Source organism: Tetranychus urticae, chromosome 1 (genome assembly GCF_039701765.1).
Source record: "Tetranychus urticae isolate SD_2017Ah chromosome 1, NJAU_TeUrti_SD_1.0, whole genome shotgun sequence".
In the NCBI taxonomy this organism is placed as follows: Eukaryota; Metazoa; Arthropoda; class Arachnida; order Trombidiformes; family Tetranychidae; genus Tetranychus; species Tetranychus urticae.
Window position 1 is genome coordinate 21,414,814 of NC_142958.1, and position 16,156 is coordinate 21,430,969.

At 31.9% G+C, this 16,156-nt stretch overlaps 5 protein-coding genes across 9 annotated transcripts; 3 read left to right on the forward strand and 2 right to left on the reverse strand.

Moving 5' to 3' along the window:
• Positions 1-266: 266 nt before the first annotated feature.
• On the forward strand, positions 267-4,581 carry LOC107362353 (uncharacterized). 3 transcript variants are annotated; one of them, XM_015929394.2, is made up of 6 exons: positions 267-1,305; positions 1,470-1,505; positions 1,598-2,792; positions 2,865-3,253; positions 3,517-3,630; positions 3,735-4,581. In XM_015929394.2, exons 1-6 carry the CDS (start codon positions 838-840, stop codon positions 3,945-3,947), a joined length of 2,415 nt encoding a protein of 804 aa, XP_015784880.2. In that variant the 5' UTR covers positions 267-837; the 3' UTR covers positions 3,948-4,581. The 3 variants fall into 3 exon arrangements, with proteins under 3 accessions (XP_015784880.2, XP_015784878.2, XP_089122317.1); XM_089266191.1 differs by having other exon boundaries at positions 679-1,305; positions 1,598-3,253; positions 3,735-3,973; positions 4,004-4,110; XM_015929392.3 differs by having other exon boundaries at positions 354-1,305; positions 1,598-3,253.
• A 312-nt stretch (positions 4,582-4,893) lies between these two features.
• LOC107362362 (large ribosomal subunit protein mL53-like) lies at positions 4,894-6,642 on the forward strand. Of its 2 annotated transcripts, none has more exons than XM_015929404.3 (4): positions 4,894-5,185; positions 5,315-5,647; positions 5,795-5,907; positions 5,982-6,642. In XM_015929404.3, exons 2-4 carry the CDS (start codon positions 5,466-5,468, stop codon positions 6,095-6,097), a joined length of 411 nt encoding a protein of 136 aa, XP_015784890.1. In that variant the 5' UTR covers positions 4,894-5,185; positions 5,315-5,465; the 3' UTR covers positions 6,098-6,642. The 2 variants fall into 2 exon arrangements, with proteins under 2 accessions (XP_015784890.1, XP_015784891.1); XM_015929405.3 differs by having other exon boundaries at positions 4,912-5,185; positions 5,464-5,647.
• LOC149094763 (uncharacterized) lies at positions 6,136-6,380 on the forward strand. Its single transcript, XM_089266194.1, has one exon. It carries the CDS (start codon positions 6,136-6,138, stop codon positions 6,319-6,321), a length of 186 nt encoding a protein of 61 aa, XP_089122320.1. The 3' UTR covers positions 6,322-6,380.
• A 1,460-nt stretch (positions 6,643-8,102) lies between the features above and the next one.
• On the reverse strand, positions 8,103-13,351 carry LOC107362355 (cationic amino acid transporter 2). 2 transcript variants are annotated; one of them, XM_015929396.3, is made up of 7 exons: positions 12,915-13,351; positions 12,421-12,825; positions 11,628-12,348; positions 11,114-11,328; positions 10,870-11,036; positions 10,358-10,466; positions 8,103-8,447 (listed from the first exon to the last, which is right to left on the reverse strand). In XM_015929396.3, the coding sequence occupies exons 1-7, from the start codon at positions 13,024-13,026 to the stop codon at positions 8,293-8,295; spliced, it is 1,884 nt and encodes a 627-aa protein (XP_015784882.2). In that variant the 5' UTR covers positions 13,027-13,351; the 3' UTR covers positions 8,103-8,292. The 2 variants fall into 2 exon arrangements, with proteins under 2 accessions (XP_015784882.2, XP_015784881.2); XM_015929395.3 differs by lacking the exon at positions 8,103-8,447 and adding an exon at positions 9,205-10,002.
• Positions 13,352-14,451: 1,100 nt separating this feature from the next.
• Positions 14,452-16,029, reverse strand: LOC107362359 (calcium channel flower). The gene is made up of 5 exons (XM_015929401.3): positions 15,827-16,029; positions 15,633-15,705; positions 15,388-15,513; positions 15,212-15,319; positions 14,452-15,138 (listed from the first exon to the last, which is right to left on the reverse strand). The coding sequence occupies exons 1-5, from the start codon at positions 15,924-15,926 to the stop codon at positions 14,976-14,978; spliced, it is 570 nt and encodes a 189-aa protein (XP_015784887.2). The 5' UTR covers positions 15,927-16,029; the 3' UTR covers positions 14,452-14,975.
• Positions 16,030-16,156: the final 127 nt, after the last annotated feature.

The window sequence follows — 16,156 nt, forward strand, 5'->3', positions numbered from 1 at the left end:
AAACTTTCTCGCCACCGTGTAGTTTACTCATTCTGAAAACCCCTTTTTGGTTCATTTCAGTTTGGCGACGACGGTAGGTCCTGTTGGATCTATTTTAAAAATTTTTCAAGTTAAATACACTAGTAGTCAGGGTTAAGTTATGAAAAGTGGAGATTTTTTTCATAGTCGCCATCTAACAAGAAATAAAAGTACCTTTAAGATCGAACTTAATTTTTCATAGATTTCATTGTTTTGTGTCTCTTAAAACGGTAAATACTCGAGATGGCGACACTTAAAAATTAACTTAAATCTGACCCTTTTTTATTAACTTAACCCTGACTACTAGTGTAATGAAAAGTCCTTGAATGTCCTTAAAACTGATTTTTGACTTTTTAATTTCACGAATTCCAATGGCCGTATATCAACAAGATTTGACTTGTTCAAAAGTTATTAACACAAACGAGCATCAAAAAACGCCCAGTAAATTGTAGATCGGGACATATTTTCTTAATAATATTACGAGCTAATTTGATTTGATTTGATAGTCAATGCTGAGTCTGCAATTATTACATTCATTTATTTATTGGTTTTTCGGTTTTTGGTTAAAGTAACCAACTATTATGGTTAGTTATTTAACCGTCCGGTTTTATTTCAACCAAACAATGAGCTTGTCTTCTATTCATGTTTCCAGAGGTCGCTTTATTTTGCTCTTTGATTTGTTTTGAAATTTGGTATGAATGTTCAATGTTGATGTTCAGAATTGACTGATTAATGTGATTTACTGTGTTTTCAGTTTATAACTTCATCAATTATTTATTATTAATTTAAATTTGGTTAGGAACAAACGATCAGTGCAAGATGAAAAATGAACAAGATTTACAACATCAGCAGCAGCAGCAGCAGCAGCAACAACAACAACAACAACTTCAACATCAACATCAGCAACAATCTCAACAATCAAATCAACAACAACACCAATCTCAAGCCCAATTGCAACCACAAACATTAGTTTACTCGCCTCAAGTTCCAATCCAATGTAGTCCGATGTATTCACCACAAATTATGCTTTCTCACAATGGTACTATCATGCCTATTACGGCTTTACAACAAGCTGGAGGGAATCTTATTCAAATGACACATCAATATGGTAATAAACAGAATAAGAATGTAGCCATTGCTGCTTCACCACAACAACAAATGCAAGCATCTCAACAACAACCACAAATCACGCTAGTAGCTTCTCAACTACCAACAATTATACCGAATAACCAGCAACCAACCATTCTGCCCAATCCTGGTAAATCTAATGAACCAAGAGGGAAATTGGTAATTTGAATTGTTTTCACATTATTTTGCACCAATATTTGTTTTACTTGATCATTATTCTTTAAATGCCTCCATTTTTTTACATTATCTGAAAGTATACCTTGCTAGTGTTACATTATTTTTGCATGTCGATCTCATTATTTTTATTCATTTTCTATTCCCAGGCTGCCCGAAATATCTCTAATTCTGTTTCTCCTAAGGTTTGTGTTTTTTTGTTTCATTTTATGAATTTTTGGTTAACCTTAGTTTACTTTTTGTATGCCTGATCTAACCGTCTTTCTTTTTATTGCAGGTAATATCTCAAGGAACTCAACAGATTCAACCTAAATCACCTCATATTCTCCCTCAATCGGTCATCACTAGCCAACAAGGTTTGATGGCACAACAATTTAAAACACTGCCGCAAAATAGCTTTATTACCGGTCAATCACCACAAGGACTGAATAATCAATATTTTATTCAGGCTTTCCCTGGACCTACTGGACCTACTATATTAGCGCCAAACAACCAACATTATCTTCCTAGAGCTTCAAATCAATCTGACATGGTGATAGTGGCACCTAATTCTTTCAATACTACACCATTTTATATAAATCAGAGTGGTACAGCCTTTGTTAGTAGCAATTCTCTTAGTGGCACTTCGGTCATATCAGTTTCTTCAAATAATTCTCACACTGCCACCAATACAACTCAATCAGGGATAAATAAAGGGCAAACATGTATGATTGCACCAGCAACTCAACATACGCCAACAACAAACCGATATAAAAATTTAAAACCCGCCATAGTTCAGTCATCTATTGGTACACAAACATCTACATCAGCTCCTTCAACAACTGTATCTCAAACATTAACTCCAATAATTACTCATAATCATCCTACTAATAATAATTCTACTACAACATCAATGAATGTCTCGAAAGGAAAGTCACAAAAAAACATTCAAAGCTCAACAAATAAAATACCAATTGAGAAACAAGGATCAGAGGCACGTCAAACTATGACTGTTACATTGATCCCTCAAGTTAATAATCCATTGGCTTCACAATCAATCAGTGAAAAGATGATTTCTCAAGATAATTCTTGTAATACCAGTACAATGGGGACAGATCCGATGGGGGCCAATAAAACCGATGGATCTTATCAGACATCTAAAGCAATTAATGATGAAAGTAAATTTGCTCAAAATGTTCCGAACAAGGGCCAAGAAAAATTAAAAAATAAAACTGTGGCTGCACGAAGTGTTTCAAATAATGCTCTGAAGGAAAAGATGATTCAATCTCCAAGCAGAGATGTGGACGGGAAAAAAGATGCTGCTATTGGAAATGATGTTGGTTTGATGACGCCAGTGATCTCTGAGAACAATGCTCCTCAAGACATGAATAATTTGAATAATGGACGTAAAAAATCTACTAATGGTGTTGCTAGATCAAATGGAGCAAAAAGTCCACAAAAAGCTATAGTCAAACCTTATGTCAATGAATCAGGTGTGTTAACACATGTTATAGATGGATTTGTTATTCAAGAAAGTCAATCACCATTCCCTATAAATACTGAAGGTTCTCAAGAAGCAAATTCAGAGGAAACAATTATTGAATCAATCAATGAAGATGAAGACAAAGACAAAGAGGATACAATTATTATGAATGATCAAATGCTTGGTAAAAATGTGTCCTCGGAAGCAGCAATTGCACCTCTGAAATCTAAAATTGACGCTGTATGTGAATATTGTGGTAAAAATATCACAAAAGGAAACAAGAAGAAAAAGTCTAAACGTTTTTGTTCCAATATTTGTGCCAAAAAGTTTTCTAATAATGCAAATATTCCCAGTATTGTCAGTACGGAAGATTTTGAATCACCAGACAAAAATATGAACAAATTTACTGTTGAATCTATTCAAGATTCAAAAACAGATAATAGTCCAAATCGTGAACATAATATTAAGAAGGTGAGTTACAATTCCATAATCACTATAAACTCTCTCATAATATCACATCATGGGATTAGCTATTTCGACTATTTCCACATAAATCTGACAATTCACTTATTATGTCGAATTAACAAGATAGTTAGAATCTCCTCAGAATTAATCCGATAGAAAATTGAATCGGAAGAATATGTTGACTGAGTTGACATGATTCTGTGAAAATTTAAGAGAGTTTACAGTAGTAATTAAAATGTCAAAAATGCTAAACAATCATCTCTTTACAGCCAAAAACCGATATCTCACCAAATCGAGGTAATGCTGAAGCTCCATCTGAATCTATGGACACAAATGAAGGAGGTTTCATCCCTGCAAGTGGAACAAATCCTAATCTATGGAATGTTAGTATTGTTAATTTGGACCATTTCTTTAATCAATCTCATTTAAGAACAAATTGTCATTTTATTTTCCCTTTTCTAATATTTATTTTTATTGTATCCATCAGGTCCAAGATGTTTATGATTTTGTACGAAATTTACCTGGATGTCAAGAATATGCTGATGAATTTAAATCCCAGGAAATCGATGGACAAGCACTCATGTTACTTAAGGAAGATCATCTTATGTCTGCTATGAGTATGAAGCTTGGACCCGCTTTGAAAATTTGCTCCAGGATCAATTCATTATTCAGAGCTGAAGCTGCTAAAGCTCAACAATAATTTATGAAAAAATTAGTTCCATTGTCTAACTGTATTACTGTTCCACTGTATTGTGTTATGAGCATTTCAGTATACCTTTCAATCAATTTTTTAAATCTGTGATGCTTCATTATATTTTTTTTGACTTGACAAATCTATTAATCTCATAAGTTTTACTGATTAACTTTTTTTGATTTGAATCATGGAAAACTAGATCATCCCAGCGTATAAATTATTTTATCATCATCAATGGTGATTAGATGTGATACCACATCTTATTCAAACTTAATTAACTAATCATCGTCGTTACATTCTCATTGCGACTTCATCTCATCGCATCCAAATGGATAAATATATTTGCCATTGAATCGTGACTATTGTCTTATTCAACCAATGAACTTTTTATCCTGATCATTTTGTATCTTATCCAATTTTTTATGAAAATACCATTTCCCTTTTGCTTATATATATTTATAAAAGTAATGCACCTTTTCATCTGAATCTATCTGTACAATGATTCGGTGATATTTTCCGCTCCACCTCATCCAAGTTAACTTTATAAATTTATTTCTTAAATTATGAACCTTAAATTTGCATTTGTATTGATTAGTCTTGAAAATGAAATTAACATTAATGCCAATTATTATAATATCAAGCAATTTTCAAACTTCCAAATAAAATCAGTTTTGTAAGCAATGGTAAGTATTTCATAAAATGTACAATCGGATTCTCAGATACAATAATCAAATAAATTCAACTATTAATGAACGAATCAAGCAGTTTCTAAATTTTGCTCAATAAATTTCTATCTGAAAATGCTGTATCTTTTTTAGTGAAGTTTAATCCTTGATCGAAGTTCATCATCAAAATTTAATCCAGAATCTCAATTACTTAGAGAATGGACCATACCTGCCCAGAAGTTCATCCGAATTGTGAACTAATTGAGAGAAATCCCTAAGATTTGACAGCTTCTGGAAAATGTGAGGCAAATTAAGCCATTGCATGACATGCTCTATGAGCATAAAAAGGCATAATGGATATTCAACGAAATTATTTGTTTACAAATTAACTCAAGCTAATTCTGTTTATCTTCGATTAATTTTCTTCGGTTTATTAGACCAAACAACTAATTAATATTTACTAATTACCGATTTAGTGTCCTCAAGAAATTCAAAAGAAATCATATTGGCATGAAATACACCAGAGATACTGTTATGTTTTCTTCATCTTCCCTCAAGCTTATGGATTCCTGTTTTTAGGTGAGTTCCTTAACATTGTATTTATTCTGATTGCATTTATTTCATTTTTTCTTCTTTCTATTGTTTTCTTTTTATATTTGCATGTGTTTTTCATTCTAAATCATCTTTTACATTCATCATCATTCTCAGATTGAGTTAACCACAACCTTTAAAGAACTGTATTTCAACAATTTTGACTCCATCTCAAGACACATTTCAAGTTCATTTTGTCAGCTGTTCTTTTCATCAAATTTAATTGTTACTCTTTTCTCTTCTTCATCCAACATCCACTCATTCAGTGATGGCAGGAAAGAAAATCTTCTTTGATAATTTTGTGTCTAAAAACGCTTTAACTTTACCACGAAAAGGTCGAGATCCTATTCTTGGTGATCTATACACTAACGCAAGAAAACTTACTCTTAAAAGGATTGTGAAAGTTCAAGCAACATTTGATCCCTTCTACCCTAATATTGCTTCTTTTAGGTAATTATAATTTCTCCAATCACCTTACCCCAATATACGCTAATAGATCCTAGCCATTTATTACTGTTAATTGATCTACCTAAACACTTTCTTACATTTCCTGATCTAATACTTAATTCGCCTTTTACTCTTTTCTTGATTTTACAGAGAGTTGCTTCATTTTTTACACGGGAAAAAAATTGGTAGAACCAACGAGGAATGTTTCATCAAAACAAATGTTGTTAGTAATGGAAATGAACCTGAAATACAATTTTTCTTAAGTGAGTATAACTTGATGAATTGACTATTTCCCCTAGCAACTATAAAATCTAATCTATCTCTATTAATTTTTCAGAAAACGGTAAAAAATTGATCTACAAAACAGGATTACTGCGAACGATCGATATTTTGTATCATCTTAATGATCAATTGGCCAAAGTAGAAGCTGAACTTGCTAAATCTGAAATTTAAAGTTTTGAATTCGTGAAATTAGTCGTATTATAGTTGAGATGGCTGGTAGATCATATCAAGCTGTGCTGGAAATTTTTCGTAAACTCGAAGCCAATATGCCTTATTTTGTGGACGTATTTGACGAAGAAACATTTTACATCTTTGCCGCTTGTTTTGTTATCGCTACTATTTTAGTAGCCTTCATCTTATCTAGGTTCATTACTCTACGAGAGGTTGATTGGTAACCTAAATTTTCTTTTTTTGTAACCAAAATTTAAAGTAAAATGATTAACGTCGATTTTAACCACCGATTTTATCACAAACATTGATGGACCAAGCTGAAACAGATTGCCGATTTGTATCTTTCAATAAGGCTTAAAGAGGCAATCTTGTAATACAAAATTTCAACCCAAATGAATCCAAACTCCTGCTCGAGTGAGATAAAATTTTTAGATCATTGAAAATACAAATTCGTATTGAAAAACTAAAATGTAAAATCCTTAACTTTTATCAAATTGAATGAAAAACATTGAATCAAAAATAAATAAAAATTTCATTTATAAGCATTTCTGTTGCCCCGTCGAATAATTATGCAAAAAATTGAGATAGTTAGTCGTAATTAATTTATCAGGATTCATAATTTATTGGTTGTAACAATACTTATTATTGCTTAATAATTGATTAAGTGCCTTATTCAGAGATCATTATTCTCAACAATGAAGTGAATAGAACAATAAAAATACTAATCGCATGGCCTAAGGATAGATTAAAAACTTCTCAAACTGTTCATAAATTATCTTGATTTGATGAAGACTAAAAAATAATTGATAAAAATAATCATTCTGTCAATGTCAATCATGATAAACGGTAAACTCAGAAAACTGAATTTGCGTCAACTTGATTTTCGTCATTAACTGGTGCTCTGCGCTTACTTAAAAGCAATCGACAATTAAGTAAAACAATTGCCATTGTCATCTTTTGAGGTGTAAATCAGAGTGGCAGGGCTTCCTAGATAGCTATCAACCAGAACTAGAATCTCTTTGCAGTTAACCTGCAGGCATAAGCGAAGAAAGATCCTTCGAAACGAAAGTTTCCATAAAAGAACAAATTGTAGGATAAAGGGAAGATGTTCCAACACCAAAAAGAATGCTAAAAATCCAGATTGCAGGTAAAGGAGAATTGGAATAGTTAATTAGCATGATGACTATGAATGAAAACAAATTAAGGACGAATGAAAGACTCCAATAAATATGAATTTGCCAGTCGAGTAAGCAGCATTTGCTGTCGATCTTAACATTGATTTTATTTTTAACGTTATTTTTGATGCTACTGACTAGATGAAGCTTGCTGCCATTTAACATTGGCATCATATATTCAGAGATTATAATATCCATTCACTGTAAATCATGATCACAGCAAGTAAAACTAAGGCTTTTTTCACCAAAACTTTCAGAGCTTCGAGAGCTGAGTGTAGGGTTGATAGTTTTCGTGGTTTGACTTGTGTTGGTTACGCGTCAAGTGAAAAAGTTTCATCATAACGTAAGTTCAATTATTGAATAAACAAATAAGTCAAAGCAAGACAAGAGATCAATGTAAATATTATTTGTAATGTAATATATTTGTAAATGTAATATATTTGTTATCAAGCATTTTGAATGTGAATTCAAACAAGTTAACTTTGGACTTTACTTCTGTTACTGGAGATTCTTGCAGGAAACTCGATCAAACTTTTGACTGAATCAAAATTAAAATTACAAACCATTGAAAATTGAAGTGAGTTAACACCTGCTAATATCTGAATATCTAAACAACCCCGCAGAATCCTCTTAATTTGGAAAGCTTCTGGGAAGAATCATAACTGTAGATTGATGAATAGTTTTTCAACGCAAAATATTTGCTTAAATTTACACAAATCAAATACATAACATAGTCTGGTTAATGAATGCCTTGCTTTGAGCTCAAATTATTTCAAGCAATACCAATTATACCAGACAGTTTAAAAGGCTGTGTACGCTTTTCATGAAACTTTTTAAATGTCAATTGACTGTAAGTTTATTTTGACTATTATCAATTGATTACACATTAAATGTCTGTGAAAGCTTGTTAATCAAGAAGCTCGATCAGTACAAAAATACACCACAAATTTACAATTTAATTACAATATTTACAAAAAAAAATGTTCGTGTAATTATCCTGATATGGAAAGAACCAGTGAATCAGGAAAGAAGTGGAGTCTTCTCCGACAAATCAGGTCTCATACTGTGATCGCCATTATAAATGAAATAATCGGTGCCTAAAACGCGACTACGCTCGGCATAAGTCAAAAAACCAGTGCTATTCGTGATTCCATAAAACAGATAAATGCTCAAACCTGTAAATAAGCATCAAACGGAAAATAGTAAATTGAAGTAAAAAATTAACAGAAATGAATTATCAAAGGTAAAATATTGTTTATCGTTTGCATTATCTATATTAACTTGTGAACCATTTACTTAAAATTTAATATTTTTTATTGTTACAATTAAATACATTTTTACTCTGCCCTTCATCATTTAATTGCTGCAATTTCATCACGTTCTGATCATGTTCACAGATTCACGTGTAAGATTGACAGAGATGACTATATTTAAAGCAAGATATGATAATTTAGCTTTGACGTTTGTCATGTGCGCTCATCGAGTTCACATGTTAATTGTAAGCTGCAATGAGACAATTCAACAATTAGAAGACGAAAAAAAGTGAAATTTGATTCTAATCATAAGTATGAGCTAAAAGAGGCGAAAGTTAGGTGTAAGAGTAATCTCGAGTGATTGCTACTATTAATATAAACAATGGTTACTGTTGATTGTGCTTTACATTCAAGGTTAATCAACTTGTACTCATGATAATCTAGTTGACAGAAGAAGTCATTGAACGAACAATGAAATCAGAATCACATAAGACAATTATAGTTACTTTAAATGACAATGATTTACTTTTAAGCAATTTAAAGATGTTCAACTTGTGATTGGATTGGGTAAAACATCGATACATTGGATAGATTTCAAGTTAAACTCTGAGAGTCAGCACTCAGCTAGTCAATCAGAATTGACAATTTAGATTTACTTGTAAAGACGGTGAAAATGGAATGAGATTGAGACTGTTTTTATTTAAAGTATTATATATTAATTTTTTCAAATAATGAAAGTTAATTACAGGTTTCCTTACAAAAAGAGAGTTGAAATTAGATTGATTTGAGAGTATCAAATGGATCCAATTTGTTGATTTTTTAAGAAACAAAAGACTGTTCAAATGCTGGATCATTATTTTGTTGACTAGTTAGTTAACAAACTAGAATCATAATTGCGATTATTTTAGGCTTGAAGATACAACAAAAAAGTGTGACTAGAATTGTTACAATAATTAAATGAAAGGTAAACAATAGATAAAAGCAAAGAAATGAAGGTTACATTGACAAGCCTTTGGTTTTAAGGTTTGAACACAACGTGAAGGAAAAAGTAAACCTAACTTAGGATAGTTTTGATCATCCAATAAAAGCATAAATTATATTTAACTTTTATTGAATGGGTTGTAAAAGGATTGAAAGGCATAATTAGACGAGTCAATCACAATCATTAGGAGAGATTATGCATTATGATTGAGCCGGATTGGTCTGTCATCATGATGAACGGCATCTTGTAATCTTTGATCAATCGATGATGAAAGGAAGGCAAAGAAAAAATAAAGAACTGAACATCGATGAGCAGGATAAGACAATCTGAAAAGTGTTATCAGTCTGGCAAGTTGATTAACAATAGTCGACCGACAACATAGTTAACCGATTGTGCGAGCTTTCGATTTAAGATTCTTTGGTGTAAGCTGGAAAGATTGGTTTTCAACTCGCTCTTTACTATTAAAAATACCGTAAAGAAAGTATATTGACAAGCCTATGATGTTGGAGAAAAGAGATAGATAGAAATGAATTAGAATCTTGATCAAAATTAAAGTTTATGCTGGATAATGGATTTAAACTAAGGAAAGCAAATAAAGGAAGAAAGATTACAAATGATAAAATTAAAGGAAACAATTCTCAAATCTAATGGTTAGAAAGTTAAAGCAATGTTAGAGAAATCGAGAGAAAATTCATGCAAATATTTAAATTGGAGTGTAAAGTGATTTTCAAGCTAACAATGTTTTTTCTTGTGTTAGTTTTGAATGGGAATTAATAATAAATGAGAAGCAAATTGAAAAGGACAAGCAATTTCCAAGGCTATCTTTTTAATAGTCAAACAACAAACTCACCAATAACCATCCAAACTGCAAAACGGATCCATGTTATTGCTGAAAGTTTCATCATGAGATAGATATTGATAAAAATTGAGATAACTGGAATTAATGGGACCCATGGAACCTGAAAATTGAGAGAGGGAGAAGAGAATAAACATTAAAGATTAGAGAAATTGAGATCAGTGGAAAATTCCTAAGCCTTTTCACTCCAACCTCTTAAATAAATAAATCAAACAATTGAGTGAACCTCGAACATGTTATTAGCAGATGTCGTACATTGTCCTTGCTGTAAATATGGTTTGATATAAAACTAGCGTAATCAAGTAAATTAACTTTGACAAATTAACATTTGAGACATTTCCTCTAACCATAATCTCATCGTGATTTGTGTCACACATTGATGACTGCAACTTTTTATGATGAAACTGATTTACAAGATTCAGAATAATCAATGTTCAAAGAAAGAATTTACTTTCACTTGGTTTCTCTTGTTTTGATTAATAAGCATTTCTTGATCAGTAACTCACTTGAAATGATATGGTAGCAGCGCTTTTAGGTTGACGACTAAGCGCGATTATCAGAGAGATAAGATTGGATAATGATATTCCAATAACAATTAATGAGATGGTTTCCAAATTACTGAGATTCTCTTCTAAAAATATCAACAATAAGTCCAATACGACCACATTTGCACCTGTAATTGAAGAGAAACAAGAATTATTAACTATACTGAATTATCGATGTTGGCTGAGTATTTTTGTATAGACTTACAAATAGAGAATACTAAAAGTCTACTCATTGATGCGGTCTTTAAATTCGGAGAGGTAATATTATCCAGATTGAATAATCGTCGAATAAAATGACTTATAACATTTGAAAATCCTGGTGATCGACTAGTGTTACATGAGTTTGCAGCTTCATCGGTTGTTACTTTGTAAGAGTTCGCAGTACCATTTGAATTAGCTTTTTCAGAATCTCCTTCGTACCTAAAAAAGTGGAATGACAGTTGTTATTTTTAAATTATTCATCATCTAATGTTGTGTAAACATACAAATTAACCATAATTATCAGTATAACTATAATTCAATTTTACGATATACGTCAGAGTTCAATTTAACAGTTGTAAATGTTATCTAAATAACAAAGTCCAAATGTAAATAGTCAAAATGCTCGATTGTAAGCTTTCAAGAAAATGAGTCGTTTCACTTTGCAATTCAAGACTGAGATAAGTTTGCATGGGTAATTTATGATATTGCTTATTAAACGAATAAGAGATTGCACTAACCTGAGAATCAAAATGGAAACAGCGACAAGTGTGTAGGCAAGAAGAGTTCCGATCGACATCATATCTGCAAGCTCATCAACATCAAAAAGAGCTGCCATGGCTCCTGAGAGTGAACCTGATACCAAAGTAGCTATAAGAGGAGTTTTAGTCCAAGAATTTACACTTGCAAGATTACGGAAGATGAGCCCATCGGTGGCCATTGCATATAAAACTCGTGGTAATGGAAACATAGCTCCCATTAAACTAGTGGAAAGTCCAGCTAAAGCTCCAATTGTGATTATCCATCTGGCCCAAGGTAAACCCTGTTTTTCGAAAACATATGGAAGCGAAGCTGCGTTATTTAAATCATAATATGGCCACATGAGAGTTTGAATACTGGAAACCCCAAAGTATGCGAAAAATATTATCAGTAAAGAAACAACAATGCTGATAGGTATAGCCTTCTGTGGATTTCGTGCTTCTTCCCCGGTTGTGGCAATGATATCAAAGCCAATGAAACCGTAAAAACAAGTGGCAGCTCCTGCCATCATTCCTGAAAAGCCAAAAGGTAAAAATCCACCAGTACCGCTTCCGCTTGGAACAGATGATTCAGGAATTTTCCAATTTTTGAAATCACTTTTAAATGATCCACAAACGATCACAAATATTACAATAGATAAATTAATCAAAGTAAAAACCGAATTGAATCTAGTCGATTCTTTTACACCAATTGCGAGCATGACTAGGGAATAGAAAAATCAAATTGGGTATCAGAGATAAATTAGCAAAGATTAAAAGCACGTGAAAAGGTTACCTGTTAGGAGCAGCGTTATCCCACAAGCTAAGAAATCAGGATAGGCAGACATGTGTGAGATTCCTATGGGCATCAATTCTGTTAATTTTGCTGCTATTGTCCCATTGAAGAGAGAATCTAAATATCCACTATATCCTCTTGCGACTGAAGCTGTACCAATCACATATTCGAGTATCAAATTCCAACCAATCACAAATGCCGTAAATTCACCGACAGTGACATAACTGTAGATATAAGCTGAACCCGCTCTTGGAACTCTAGCACCAAACTCAGCATAACAAAATCCAGCAAAAACGGAAGCCAAAGCAGCAAAGAAAAATGATAAAACCACTGCAGGACCAGCTTCTGTACTCGCAACCTTTCCAGCTATCACATACATTCCCAACCCTAAGGTACTTCCAATACCTTATTTGGAAAGCAAAAAAGAAAGAAAGCAATGAAAAATAGATCAATCTAACAACACTGACTAACAAAAAAGATTATCTATGACTTACCTAAGGCAGTTAAATCCAATGTTCCTAAACATCGGTTCAATGTACTTGGTCCTTGATTGTCATCTATCTTTTTTCGTCGAACAAGAGCTTTGCCAAAAGATCTTATGTTCATCTTGATTGTAGTGGCGGTGTTTGGATCTTCTTTATCACAGATAGAACCGTTAGAGATGAGTAAACTGGTAAATGTGTTACACTTGTAAAAATGTCGAAGAAAAAAATGGAAAAATTAAATAGAAAAAAAAGGTTGAGATCTAACTGTTAACAAAGACTGTCAACCACATCAAGAAAAATGATTAGTGTTAAACAAAATTGATACATTAAATTGGAAACATCTTGCTTTAAATAACAAACAATCAAATTTATCACGCTTCCACCATCAACCATATCACTGCTATCAACATCTCTATTTCATTCATCCTCATCCTCTCCATCCTTCTGAATCATGTTAACATGTTTCAACATGCAAAAAAACATCGATAATTTACCAGTTTACTTACCAGTTTTTCACCGCCATCTACTGAATACCAAGTCAAACAACAAATTGTGAATACACAATTATGCTGATTAATGAATTCTCTGGCGTTTTAGCTGATACAATTAAAAGTAATTGCTAAAGATTAACCTTTGATCTGTGAATATTTCCTATACCTTTGAGGTTAATAATCAACTTAATGTTTAATTGTAACAAGCTGCTTCAATTATTTAAAAATGCTAATTGGATCTTTTTTTCTCATTTCCTTCAAGTTGATTATTTGTGATTTATTAAAGATATGCTTATCTTATTTATTATTAAAATCTAATTTGGATAACTCGTTGACCAATTAGATTTAGGTTTCACCATTAATCTATTCATAAGCAGACAGAGTATACAGCAATTGAAGATATCAATAATAAGATAGAGGCTCGATGTAAACAAAAAATACTTATTTTTACACAGTTTTACTTCAACAGTGAGGTGCTCAATGGTTTATTTTGATTTCGTTTCGTATAAAATTAATCAATTATACAATTTCATAGCTGATTATTTACAAACTAGCATGAAATAATTAGTAATCGTTCAATACTTACAACTTACAGTAAACACAGTGTCCCATATTGTAACTGTGATTAGTCATTTTATTCAAATCTATGATTAATTATTGATACGCATTCAATAAATAAAGCGGTCTCATGAAATAAAACATGCAATGCATTGATTTGAAGACAAAGATGCTTATAGTCCAGAAAATAATTCAATTAGGTTTGGGTCTAACTAATGCAATATTCAAAGTTTCCTTGCAGAACGAAATCTTTCAAAATTTAGCTTATTACTGATAAACTAATCAATAAAACCAGTTCAAGTGAATTTTATTATCTCATAGAACTACAAAACTCATCTTTCTAAAATAAATTATCATCTATGTAAAATACAACTTTACAGCTATTGTTTTATCCATTCCTTGATTCCTTTACTGTTATCAAGTTAAATCATGGAGGTTCGAAGGATTCTCAAAAGTTCCATAAATGGTTATAACCGAATTAATTTCTCAATCTAAAATAAAGGTGATAATCGTTTGAAGTTACTGTTATTCATATCGAGAAGATAAGGTTGGATGTAAACAATTATTGATGATTAAGCATAACTTATGATTGAAAGTAATAGGCGTTGTTTAGGTGAGCAATGAGAGGTAAAATTCAAAAGAAATTTCATTATTTTCCACCGTATAACCAAAATTTTTAGATGATAGGAATTAATGGAATGAATAATCTAGTATGATTTGATGTATTGATGAGAAGAAAAGAAATAACGAGTAAATAAAAGGTTAGCAAGTTAATTTCCACCAAACTGGAATAGCTGATTACAAGGGTTTAAGAAACAATGAGAATCATATTAAAGAGGAAAAAAATTAGGTGAGAGGATGGATTAAAAGAGGTTGAGATGATATCAATATTATTCTCGTTCTCTATTAAATAATTAATTATAAATATGTATGTATAAATATCACATCAGCTGAGAAAGGCGATAATTTGATAAAGGTGATTTTCTCCCTCATTATGTCAATTTAAAATGTGTTTCATCTATCAATAAGTAACAATTGTCGGTTGTTGATTTCTCATGTCACCTAAAGCAACTGACGGAGAGAATTGGGCAGGTCCAGATTTATCAATTGCAAGTTCATTATTCACTAAAATGGCACTTGGATTCTCTGACATTGCTTTGGCTCTCATTTCCTCTAAACTTGCTCTGTAAAAGAATAAACGAAAGTGGAATTAATTAAATTATTCAAAATTTTTTGTTAAAAGATGAAGTTGCTTACTTTTTTCCTAAACTTAAGACTAGGTAGCAAGCCGAGGCTGCAGCCAACAGACAGCAGGATAGTATAGTGGAAAACCCTTGACAAATGAAGAATGGTATTACCGCAAATCTAATGAAAAGAAAACAAGTTGTAAATTTTGTTTCAATGAACTGAAGCCGTTATCGGGATAAACTTACAATGCATAAGAAACAGCTTTCCACCAATGAGGTTTTCCTTCATAGAAGCGACTTGGAATCAAAGCAAAGTCCAAAAAGACACATAGACAAGGTGATTCGATAAGTGTAACAAGTAGACCTTCACAACTGAGCAAATAAACAGTATAAAGAATATGTTAGATTAAAAAGTATGTGACTCTCTAATTGACAAAGAATATCAAATTAAAAGGAAAAATAGTGAGTCATATTAATAATTTGATATTTACATAAGTAAAATACCAGCAAGTAAACATCCAAAATCAAATCCGATCATTGCCCAAAAACCAAAGAATATGGATACTGCAGGAAAGAACAATAAGGAGATAGGCAAATTAGAAGCGCAAAAATAAGATAAATTACCATAAAATGAGATAAAAATAACGCCGGTGAATACGATGAGAATAGTGATGACACAACTTACACAAGCCAGCAACAGTTGACACTCCACGGGCCAAAGTTGAGAAAAGCCAAGGAGCATCTTCTTGTCCTGTAACATTCATTGAATTAGATCTGCTAAACATTTTTATAAAGAAAAGTAAATTAACTAATCAACATTAACAAAATTTACAAAATTCACAGAAAGTAAGATAAAATAATAAAACACTTCAAATGACAACAATCAAATTGATTGAATTAATCGTCAATCAATGACAGCCGTGTTTATCGTTTATGCAGGCAAATTCGCATTTACGCTCTCTATTGGCTTGAATAAAAGACAAAAAAGAGCGCCAACTATAATATTTTAAATCAT